Source organism: Mustela putorius, unplaced genomic scaffold (assembly GCF_011764305.1).
Source record: "Mustela putorius furo isolate JIRA1106 unplaced genomic scaffold, ASM1176430v1.1 tig00000228_pilon_pilon_pilon, whole genome shotgun sequence".
NCBI classification, from domain to species: domain Eukaryota; kingdom Metazoa; phylum Chordata; class Mammalia; order Carnivora; family Mustelidae; genus Mustela; species Mustela putorius.
In genome coordinates, this window is record NW_025421322.1 from 4,405,985 (window position 1) to 4,418,269 (window position 12,285).

The 12,285-nt window shown below is 36.5% G+C and overlaps 1 protein-coding gene across 6 annotated transcripts in view; it reads left to right on the forward strand.

The window, feature by feature from the left end:
• The window catches only part of VPS13B (vacuolar protein sorting 13 homolog B), a 762,523-nt gene that overhangs the window by 470,043 nt on the left and 280,195 nt on the right, over positions 1-12,285 (forward strand). For 5 of the 6 annotated variants that reach the window (XM_045077980.1, XM_004768902.3, XM_004768901.3 and 2 more), the window contains exon 31: positions 3,569-3,772. In XM_045077980.1, the coding sequence (XP_044933915.1) occupies positions 3,569-3,772 (204 nt within the window). Of the gene's footprint in view, positions 1-3,568; positions 3,773-12,285 lie in introns of those variants that run through there. The other variant, XR_006606124.1, reaches the window with a different exon arrangement.

Below are 12,285 nucleotides of genomic sequence, written 5' to 3' on the forward strand. Positions count from 1 at the left end.
GTTGTACGTAGTTACAACTGCTGGACTATGGTGACACATCATAATCATGCAGACTCCATGGTTTCCATGAGGATTCACTCTTGGCATTACACGTTGTGTAGATTTGGACAGATAAATAACATATGACACATATCCATAATTACAGTAACATACAGAGTATTTTCACTGCCCTACACTGAGCACCTTTTCATTTCCCTGTTGGCCATTTGTATGTCTTTGGAAAAATGTTTATTTCAGATCCTTTCCCCATTTTAAAATTGATTGTGTTTTTGCTACTAAGTTGTAGGAGTTCCTTGTATATTTGGGATAGAACTCCTTACCAGATATAGGGTTTGCAAAATTTTCTATTTCAGAGGTTGTCTTTTCATCTTGTTGATACTTTTCTTTGATGAGCAGAAGCTTTTTAATTTGATGTACTCCCACTTATTTATTTTTGCTTTTGTTGCCTTTTGCTTTTGGGGTCAAAACCAAGAAATCATTGCCAAGACTGATGCCAAGGAGCTTATCCCCTATGTTTTCTTCTGAGAGTTTTGTCATTTTAAGTCTTGCCTAACCTCCTGCATAACTGTAGTACAATTTCAAAACCAGGAAGTTGACAATCAGTATAGTCCACAGCTGTATTCAGATTCAGCAGTTCTCTGGATTCTCCTTGTGTTTAGGTGTGTATAGTTCTGTGAAGTTTTATCACATGTAGATTCTTGTAACCACTATTGCAATCAAGATCCTGAACTGCTCTATCACCAAGAGGCTCCCCGGGAGGGCTGTTTTTAATTCACACTTTGACCACGTATGTAGCCCTCTGTGACCCCAGCTTTATATGTAGGGTCTGCAATTAAGTTGATTCATCATCTTGGGTGGGCCTTGAGCTTTATCTCCCATGCAGTTATCAGAGCAAAAAATCAGTGTCTGCAGGATTCAGCAGAAAACCTAAGAGCAAAAGCTGGCTTTGGCAGGTGCTTATTTATTAGTTTTCCTGGTTTCGCTTTGGGAGGGGTTGGCGGGGTTGGCGGGGTCAGCGGGGCGGTGGGGGGTACTTTGAAGTTTCTGTTCTCTGGTGCCACCTCTAAGATGTGTTTAAAAAGGTAACTTTAAATTTTTGTCAAGCATTCTAGATAAGAGAAATACAGCTCAATTTAAGACTAAGAAAAAAATGTAGGATATTTCTAGTCTACATGAAAAACTCTGATATGAAACTCAGTGTTTTGTGGTTTTAATCTTGTGATTATACAACATCCATGCACCAAGGGAAATAGACTGATGTTAATGCTGGGCTGAGTTACTTTGTCTTTTAATATAGCACTGACTGTATTTCTTAACATACTTTTTCTTCAAGGATTCTTAAAGTATTTTAGTTCACCTTAAAAATATGTTTAGGGAATTTATTTAAAGTGCAGAAAGCATTGGCTAGTTTAAAATAAGGAAATGTAACTTTTGTATGGGGATTAATAATCTAAGAAATAGGCTATACCACTAACTGCCCAAGATGTTTACTGTATATCTGAATTCATGTGCATCTGAATCAAAAAGTTTAAAAACTGTTTTCTTACTGCTATGTACATATAGGTTCTCCATTTGAGATTTGTCAAGATTTGTGTCTGTTCAAATCAGTGAACTGAAACAGCATTTACTGATAGCTTGATAGGAGAGTTAGTTCTTGACTTCAAGAAATGTATGATATATTGGGAAAAACTGACATGTCATTGTGATGTTATTGTGCTTTTAGTATAGAGAAACCCCAGGAGCACAGATTTGAGAGAGATGAGTTTGGAGAAAGGTTGGTTGGGAAAGGCTTCATAGAAAGTGAAGTCTGAGGTGGGCCCTTAAGCAGAATTATACCGATACTAAGGTAAAACGAGAACATTGTACCAAAATGGGGCTATTCTAAATGTTATGCCCTCCCATCTCTATCATCATGCTTTCTTTTTTCTTTACTTTCATCAGGACAAATTGAAAAGGTTCATATCCCATTTTATGGGCTGTATTTCTAATGTAATTATTTGCTTCAAGTAAAATTTTAGGCTATTTTTCTTTGCATCCCCGTTCCTAGATTGCAATTCTTGTTAAGTTAGAAAAGAGAAGGAAAACAACAACAAGTTGGGCTCTTAACTTTAGAAATGAGAATTCATCCCATTTCCTTCTCTGGCTTCTGCTATGGTTTCTAGACTGACGCCTATTTGTTTCCCTGTTCTCTGTTATAACTCTCTCTGATTTCACCCTACCTGAACTGCCTGCTCATTCAGCTCCAGTTCTTTCCCAGCCCCTTTCTTCACTTGAATTCATTAGCTTCAGCCCGTACCTTGTCTGGCGCAGTAGAACCTCGCCTGGCCCAACAGATGCTGTCTCCATTCCTCAGCAGTTGGCCTAGACCCCTGCCATCTTGAGTCGCTGCAGTTACCCACCTTCCATCAGTATTTGACCAGCCTTCGGGGACATGGTCTGACCCACACTGCTTAACTTAGCCACCGCACAGTCTTAATTGGAGTTTCTGTAGTTTTCAGAAGAAGACCCATTCTTCCTTCTCCCCACCCCACCCCCATCAATTAATTTCTTTAGTGTTCAGTTGATGTAATTAGTTTAATTGTATTTTTTTCAAATAGCTGCAGTTGTAGGTTTTTTTAGTACTTGTACTAGTGAAGTTATTTTTAGTCTCTATATCACTGTGTTCATTGAAACTTTCATAGGGACCTAATATTATTTTCCTTTTGATGACTCACTTTAAAACATTTGTGAACCAACAAAACTAAATGTTCCCAAACTCATGCAAATATGTTTATCTAGCCTCCAAACCCTGAACGCAGTTCTTTTCTTCTTACCATATTTCTTTGCTATTTTCATTCTAAAACCCTCACAAAAAATGTAATAATTTACTTCCTCTAATTTAGGTTTATGCCACTGATGATTTTATTTCTTTGTTTAGCATTGGGTCCAGTAAAGTCAAAGTTTCAACTCTGTATGGGCCAATAATCCACACTGTGTGTTTCCATATGGAAACAGTGTAGTCTTCTCAACAGTTCAGTCTGTGTGGCAACTGGGTTGTCAAGTTGCTTAGGTTAGGGCAAGGGTTAGGGAAGTGCAGTAGATTGACAAATTTCTATTCTCTTTCCTCAGGAGACATGAAAGGTCTTAAGAAGGTAGATGATTAGCCTTGGAAAGAAGACTGAGTTTTGAGTTAGAAAGCCTGGGTCTAAGTTGTGGTTTTGTCACAAACTACCTCAAACTACCTCAGTACCTTTCAACCTCTCTGAATTATCTTCTCTTTAGTAAAAATGGTGATAAAAATAGAGCCTCCACAGTAGCTCAAGAACCGAAATCATGGATGTGAAAGCACTTAGAAAACAGTACATTGCTGAGAACAATGTAAAAAATCATTATAGGGTAGATTACTGTAAGTTTAGGGTACATTTTCAAGTCATCCTACTGGTTACTTCCTAAAACCTGCCTTGGAGATTTGATTAACTCAGTGAGTCCATCAGTAATCCAAAGGAAGAAAAAATGGTAATGATACTATGTTAGTGAACAAAATAAACAGAATATTTTATGTGTTTACATTTTTTCATCGCCTTTACAGGAGAGCTTTGAACTTGGGAATTCTTCGAGACCCTGGATCAGAAATTGAAGACAGACAATACCAAATAGACCTGCAGTCCATCAATATTGGTACTGCACAGTGGGATCAACTAAAACCAGAGAAGGAAAGTGGCACAGGAGGAGTGCTAACCGAGAGTGAAAGAAATTCTCAAAACCCAGCCCTTGAGTGGAATATGGCCAGCAGGTAGGAAATTATTAAGAAACATTCTACACTTTCTACTGTTTCATTGCCAGAAGAACGGTTGGTGCTGCAGTCTTCAGCATGCCCAACCTAAGTTTTGGGGTACCCCTTCTGCATTAATGATTTTGCTTGGAAATCATCTGGTCCTACCAACTGTTACACTGGACTTATTACAAATTTAAGGTTATGTCAGCTTTTTTTTTTTTTTTTAAAGCTTGCTATTTGATGAAGGGTTACACTTCAGACTAAGGATACATTCACATTTTCCCTTGAAATTCACTGTATTCAAGCTCAGATTATTTTTTCTAAGTTTCTCCTTTCTGTTTATGATGATAAGAAGAGAAAAGTAACAAAAGCTCTGGGTTGCTTTTATTTTTTTAGCCCACTTTAACTTGAAGCACCTATGTTTATAGAGAACATTTTTAAAGGAATTCGTCCCGAACGAGAGCAATAAGATTTGTAGAGCTATTGCCCTCTCACCCAGGCTGCTCATGATTTCTCATCAGAGTTAGATAGAACTGTTTGCTAGAACAAAGATACTAGGCATTGAAAATACTTTTATAGGGGCGCCTGGGTGGCTCAGTTGGTTAAGCAACTACCTTCAGCTCAGGTCATGATCCTGGAGTCCTGCGATCTAGTCCTGCATCAGGCTCCCTGCTTGGCAGGGAGTCTGCTTCTCCCGCTGACCTCTCTCTTTTCATGCTCTCTCTTTCCCTCTCAAATAAATAAATAAAATCTTAAAAAAAATTTTTTTTGCATATTGTAAACCTGGAGGTCTTTATGATTTTAAAAATTGTTAGCTATTTTCTCATTTTTTAAAATATATTTTTGCTTATAAAATTTACTAACATCTGTTGCTTATAACATACCATGCTGATTTATTTGATTGAATTTCTTTGAAACATTGTTTATATATAGACTTTGTTGAATCCTTTTGCAATGCTGATTGCTTTGGGGTTCTGTCCTTTTACCACCAAAAGTGTATTTATCTATGTCTTGACATTAATAATAGCAACAACTTTAATAATGGATTATATAATACTTATCACTTTACTGAACTTATTTAAATTAATTTTTGTAGTAATGATATTAGATGAGAACTATTTTCGCTAATTCTACATGAGGAAACTGAGGCCTAACCAAGATAAATAATGTGCCTAAAACCAAATCCCAAGTAGTAGTCTGTGCTCTATATGAGCTTCTTCTTCTAGAGCTACCCTCATTCTTTTCTGATTTCCCTGTGGCTCTGTTCATAATGAGCTTTTTTCAGCTTCCTGAAAATAAGGTTTGTCATTTGCTATTACACCTTGATACATGATCCCTGCCTGGAGAGTTCCCCCCTCCTCTCTTTCTCTTGCCTAACTCCCATCATTCATCAAGCCTCAGGAAGCCTCATATTTTCCAGGAAGTCTTTGCCTAAGCCTACACAAGAGCAGGTTAATACCTCTTTGGTGTGCTCTTAACATACCATTTGAATATTTAATTCTAATTATCTCTATACTTTGTCTTGATCCTGAAGACAGATCTTCACCATCCTTGTCCATTGATTTATCCCTAGTACAGAGCACTTTCATAGTGTGAAACGTATTGTCAGCAGGGGCACCTGGGTGGCTCAGTCAGTTAAGCATCCAACTCTTGGTTTCAGCTCAGGTCCTGATCTTTAGGTGGTGGGATCAAACCCTGTGTCGGGCTCCGTGCTCAGCAGGGAGTCTGCTGGAGGTTCTCTCTCTCCCTCTCCCCCTCCACTCTCTTTCTCTCAAATAAAAAATATAAATGTATTATTACAGCCTTTCATTGATAATTGATTGAACATGTTCCTGAATAGGGGTGCAAATTTGAGTGAAAAATTTCCCACATTTCAGGAGAGGAATGCAGGCAACACTTCCAGCAGCTGGTCCTGCATGGTGGATCTGGTGCACACCTTACATGCACTACACAGTTGGGCCCTGTTTTCCTAGGAAACTTTATGACCATCTAGCCTTAACTCAGCTGTATCTGTCCTATTTATTCCTTTAATTCATTGAAATAAAGTTTGTGTTTCTGTGTGTTTTAATAACAGAGTTTGAAATTCACATTACACAAAATTAACCATTTGAAGTGGACAACTCACTGGTGTTTTGTACATTCACAATATTGTGTAACTACCACCCCTATCTATAACCACCATCTCTGTCTCATTCTAAAATATTTTCTATAGCCTAAAGTAAAATTCCTTACCCATTAAGTACTTTCTTCTACATCATTCCCTTCTCTCCATGGTGACTGGCAAATTGCAATCTGCTCTCTATTTCCATGGGTTTATCTATTCTAGATATTTCATATGAAAGGAATCATACAATAGGTGTTCTTTTGTATCTGCCTTATTCACTTAACACAATGTTTTGGAGGTTTTACCACATTGAGGCATGTGTTGATACTTCCCAGGACCCTGGGATCGTGACCTGAGCCGAAGGCAGGCACTTAAGCAACTGAGCTACCCGGGTGTCCCATCAATACTTCATTCTTAGTTACTGTTAAATAATATTCCACTGTAAGTAAATAATACCACAGTTTGTTTATCTGTTCGTCTGCTGATGGATCTTTGAGTTGTTTCTGCTTCTTAGCCATTATGAATAATATTGCTGTGGATATTTATGTACAAGTTTCAGTACCTGTTTTCAGGTATTAGGAATATATATCTAAGAATGGAATTTTATGGTCATATGGTAATTCTGTATTTAACTTTTGAGAAGCTGCCAAACTCTTTTTCACAGCAACTGAACCAAATTTCATTCCCACCAGCAATGCTCAAGGGTTCCAATCCCACCACATTCTTATCAACATTACTTTTCTTTTCTTTTTTTTTTTTTTAAACTATAACCATCCTATAGGGTATGGTTTGAATTTGCATTTCCATAATGATTAATGATGTTGAGCCCTTCATGTGCTTTTTGGCCATTTGTATATCTTCTTTGGAAAAAATGTTTACTCAAGCCATTTGTCCATTTTTAAATTGAGTTGTTTTTTTGTTGATGATTTGTAAGAGTTCTTTATTCTAAATGCTATAGCCTTATCTGATATATAATTTATAAATGATCTCTTCTTGATAATGATCTTTGCACAGGTTTTTATAATTGATCTAAGAATCCATTGCTAGATCCAAGGTCATGAAGATTCATCCCTATGTTGTAATTTTTTTTATTTGCATATAGTTGACACACAATGTTGTACTAGTTTCAGATGTACAACATAGTAATTCAGCTTTTCTGTATGCTATTCTGTGCTCACCAGAAATGTAATTACTATCTCTCACCATACAGTGCTGTTAAAATATCCCTACATTACCTATGCTGTGCCTTTAATTGCTTTTGTTTCCCTTGCCTTAGGAGACCTATCTAGAAAAATGCTTCTGTGGCCAATATTGGAGAGACTATTGCCTGTATTCTCTTCTAAGATTTTTATTGTTTTAGGTCTCACATTTAGGTCTTTTTTTTTTTTTTTAAGATTTTATTTATTTATTTGACAGACAGAGATCACACGTAGGTAGAGAGACAGGCAGAGAGAGAAGGGGAATCAGGCTCCCCGCTGAGCAGAGAGCCCAATACGGGGCTCGATCCCAGGACCCTGGGGTCATGACCTGAGCCGAAGGCAGAGGCTTTAACCCACTGAGCCACCCAGGCGCCCCTCACATTTAGGTCTTTAATCCATTTTGAGTTTATTTTTGTATATAATGTCAGAAGGTAGTCCAGTGTCATTCTTCTGTTGTTCAGTTGTCTCTTTACCATTTATTGAAGAGAGTACCTTTTCCCCACTGTATATTCTTGCCACCTTTGTCATCGATTGATTGACCATATAAGCATGGGTTTATTTTTGGACTCTCTATTCTGCTCCATTAATCTGCTTGTCTGTTTTGTGCTGATAGTACATACAGCTTTGTAGTGTATTTTGAAATCTGGAATTGTGAACCCTCTAGCTTTGTTCTTTTTTCTTAAGATTGCTTTGACTACTGAGGGTTTTTTGTGGTGCCATACAAATTTTATTATTATTTGTCCTAGTTGTGTGAAAAATCCCTTGGAACTTTCATAGGATTGCATTGAATCTGTATATTGCTTTGGGTAGTGTGGACATTTTAACAATATTAGTTCTTCCAATCCATGAGCCTGGACTATCTTTTCATTTTTTTATATCTTTAGTTTCTTTAATCAATGTTTGATAGTTTACAAAGTATGGATCTTCAAACTCTTTGGTTAAATTTATTCCTAGGTATTTTCTTTTTAGTGACTTGTGTCTATGTTTTCTTCTGAGAATTTTATGGGTTTAGTTCTTATAGATTATGGGTCCATTTTGAGTGTTTGTGTGTATGTGTGTATATGGTATGAGGTAAAAGTCTAACTTCCTTCTTCTGCATATGGATATACAATTGTCCCAGTGCCATTTGTCCCAGCATAGAGACTGTTCATTTCACCATTGAGTGACCTTGGCATGCATATCAAAAATTAAGATTTGAACATCAGTTATATGCCCTAGAATGTCTTTTACACAAAGAAAAAAAAAAAGAAATAATTTCTGATATGTTCCTGTCCCTTACAGAGCTCAGCATCCAATCAAATTACCTATTTGAGTAATTACAAATCTAATTACCTATTAGAGTACAGGGAGTAAAGTGCTGTGGTAAACGTAAGTAAGGGATGTTTAGGATTACAGAAGAGCCACATCAAAATCAGAATGAACACCTTCCATGTACATAGGACATCACAGGCTAATAAATATGACAGACACATTACACAAGAAATCTAAAATTGACATAGGTACAAAATGGAAAATTTCAAGAAAGAAATGAATGATTCACTCTGTGAGTGGGTTTTCAGGGAATGTCTCACAGAGTATTCAACTTCTGAATTTGTTTCCAAGGAGTCTGAGTGTCAGGAGAAGTGAGGGGCATTTTGAACTAAGAAAGCAGTAGATCCAAAGGGTAGGAGTATGAAAATGTGGCATGTTTTACTCACTTCTGAACAGCCAGTACTTAATATTATGCTTGGCACATAATAGCTACTTAATAAAGAGCTGAGTGAATTAATGAAAGATTGAATGATACACGACTAAGAATAACCAGTAGGTCAAGTAGCGGAATGTTTCTGAGAGATCCTGATTCAAATGAAGACAAGAGATTTTAGATCTGATATGGCCTAGTAGTGCCGATTAATCTTGCTAGAAATATAAGCAGAATCTTAACATGATCCTATTTTTGCTTTTCAGTAGGGATTACAGGTAAAATTCAAAAGATACTCCATGAAGAATAATTTGCTCCCTCTCTTGACCAATTTTAAATAATAGCCTTTATAATGGTTTTCATTCATTCCTGCTGCACCCATTACTTAGCTTTTGTCTTTAATCAAAACATGTTTCTGTGTTGGGGGAGAAGGGAGTTTCTATATGTTGGGGGAGAAGGGAGTAGGGAAGTTAAGCATAAAAATGATCACATTTTAAAATTTGTAAATCTTTTCCTTCTAAAACCTCAATTTTGCAGTTGAGAGAATACATTAGGATTCAGTCAGGGCAGCAGAACCACTGTAAGTGTTCTAGCCTACAGGGTTTATTTTAGGAATATGGCCTTGCTAAATTGTGGGAGAAGCTGTGAAGTAAGGATCTAAAGGGGACTGTGGATCAGAGACATGTCACAGGCCAAGCCAGCCACTGGAGGGAACACCAGAGTTTCGGAGTGAAGTCCTTGGGAGGCTGTCGCCTCTGTGGAGGGGGTAAGCCTGCATAGTCAGCAGGGTCAGTGATCTGGAAAAACAGCTGGTCACAGAACCGAGAAGAGGGAAAGCAAGCTGGAATCTGCCGGCACCACTGAGTCGGAATTTCACTCTTTTACAAAGCATGACTTTGAGAAAATATTGGCCATCCTTTAGTTCCCTCATACCTCTAGATCTCATGCAATTTTCTCAACTCTGGACCATTCTTAGCAAACTGTTACAAAACAAAACCATTATAAGAAACCAAGTTTCAGGAGGTTCCATGCCTTGTGTAGTGTCACTTAAAAGTAGAGCTAAGTATAGAAAGAACCCTGATTTCCTCTCATTCAACTCCTTTTTTATACTTGGTGTTCTGATGCCTTTCACTTAGACTAAAATTCATTGTTAGTGAATCGCTTTTGGTTTCTTTTTCTCTTAGCAGCCATTTTTACTATGTCTAAGCGTATTTTATAGCCTGAGGAAATGAAGTACTGAGAACTAAAATAAACTGTACTAGTGTCCACGATATGCAGGTTACACACCTCATCACTGTTGCCCTTTTACATGGTGATTGGCGCTTGTATGTATGTGAGGGTAAGGAGGCTGTGGTTTTTCTTCCGTACATATCAGTTAAGGGTGTCCTTGGCAAACTGAATAGGTGGCATATAGATATAAGAACAGATCTGTCTTGGCCAGTCTTCTTCTTTGTTTCTTAGCACAGTTACTGACAGTAGGTACTCAAAAAATCAGAAAATATTTAAATAGAATATAATCATCACAGTAGTGTATCATAAAATTTTAAAACCCTCTATAATGTCAATTAATTTGTACTTCTTACAGTCCCTAACATCATACTTGTTAAATGGATGGTTGAATTGATAGATCAATAGATCGATAAATAGATAATAATGCCCTGATTGATCCAAAGCCTTAAATAGCTAGGTTGCCTTCCTTCAACATTTTGTTTTTAAGTGAAGGATCCAAACAAGTTTATGTCAACATTTACTTAAAAGTATATGTACAAGACATAACTTCTACATATTATGCAGTATTATTCTGTGAGCACTGCACTTGGAACATTAATACATATTGTTAAAGCTTTAAAAATGAAATAAAATAACATAAATCCCCTGTCTGTTTTTCCCTTTGTAGATTCCTGTTGTTATTCTCAGTTTCTAATGTCCTTTTCTGTGAGAAACATTTAGCAGTCCTCTGACTTCTCCCTCCTCCATGAAATTTTATTTTGAAGTTTTTCCTTGAAAATAGAGCTATCAAGTAGAATTAGATGCAGGCGTTCCAGACTATAGATATAAACAACTGGAAACTATGACCAGAGCTGTTAACAATTGAATATCTCTGTAAAATTGAATTAGGTTGATATTTCAATATAGCTATACCCTTAAGACCTTCTTTTAGAGACTGAAATGAATATAATACTTGTGATCTCCATCACAAATATATTAACCTTAGTTTTGATTTGTTTGTTTGGGATAGTTTTTGTTTATTTCTCCTTGTTTTCTTTAGAGAATGAGAATATTTTAACATTATTGCATTTTGCCAAAATAAATTTGTACTAGCATTTTATTTGAATATACCTTTAAAATTATCTTCATTTCAGGTTGTAGTTCTTATACCATTATTCACAGATATTTTGTGTCTTCACAAGGTAATCGGGTCCCCTACTGGAGGTTTCCACACATGCCTGTTTTTTCCTTATCATTTTTCTTATCCTACCTTATGATTCTTTTTAGTTATTTTTTTATGCTAAACTGAGCTGCACACATTCATCTTAGCAGCACCTAGCAGAGGGCCTGGCTCAACGGTGGACACTCAGTCCATGTTCTCAAAATTTCACACAGTGATAAATGTCATGAGAGTAATGTGGCAATATAATGGGATAAGGGTCCCTGGGAAATGTCTATATATATATATATATATATATATATATATACATATATACACATATTTTATTCCTTTTTTATTGCTGAGTACTATTCCATGATATGGATGTACTCTGATGTGGGGTGTTTTTTTTTTTTTTATGTTATCTTAGTCACCATACAGCACATTATTAGTTTTTGATGTAGCATTCCATGATTCCTGAGAAATTTCTTTACATTAGGCCTAGTCTAATACCTGAGGGCAAGAATGACCCATTTGCAAGAAGTACCCATGCAAATACTCCTGGAGTGCTTGTGTCGAGAGTGTTCTGGCAGAGCAGAGATCTTTGAGCAGAAATCAGTTTTACACACATAAGACTATGGCTGGCTGGGAGGAAAAGAATAATAAGGAAAGTTTAGGGTAGGGAAGGGACTAAATTATGAATGGCCTTATAGGTCAAAGAGAGTTTGGATTTTATTTTAACTGCATTAGATCTCTGGATAGTGTTTCATTTGGAGAAAAAAAAAAACCAAAACACCAAAATAGGTTTAAACTCTTAATTATATATTTGATTTTTAAATTATAAACAATTCATATTATCTTCAGGAACCTTCTATCTAGGTAGCTGGCTGGCTTAGTTACGTGTGTGACTCTTGATCTTGGGTTTGCGGTTGAGCCCCACATTGGGTATAGAGATTGCTTAAATAAACTTTATAAATAAATATTCTTTATCTAAAACTAAGAAGAATCTCTACAAATAAGTACAGTTAATAAAATTATAACAGCTTTCCAAATAGTAGACTGTTAATAATAAGTGGCTGTGAATATTACTGTTTTTTATATTGAGAAATAACCACTGCAAGGGGTTTACCAGAACAAGACTTAAATAAGTATTCTCTGGTCACGTATCTTCTATCTGAA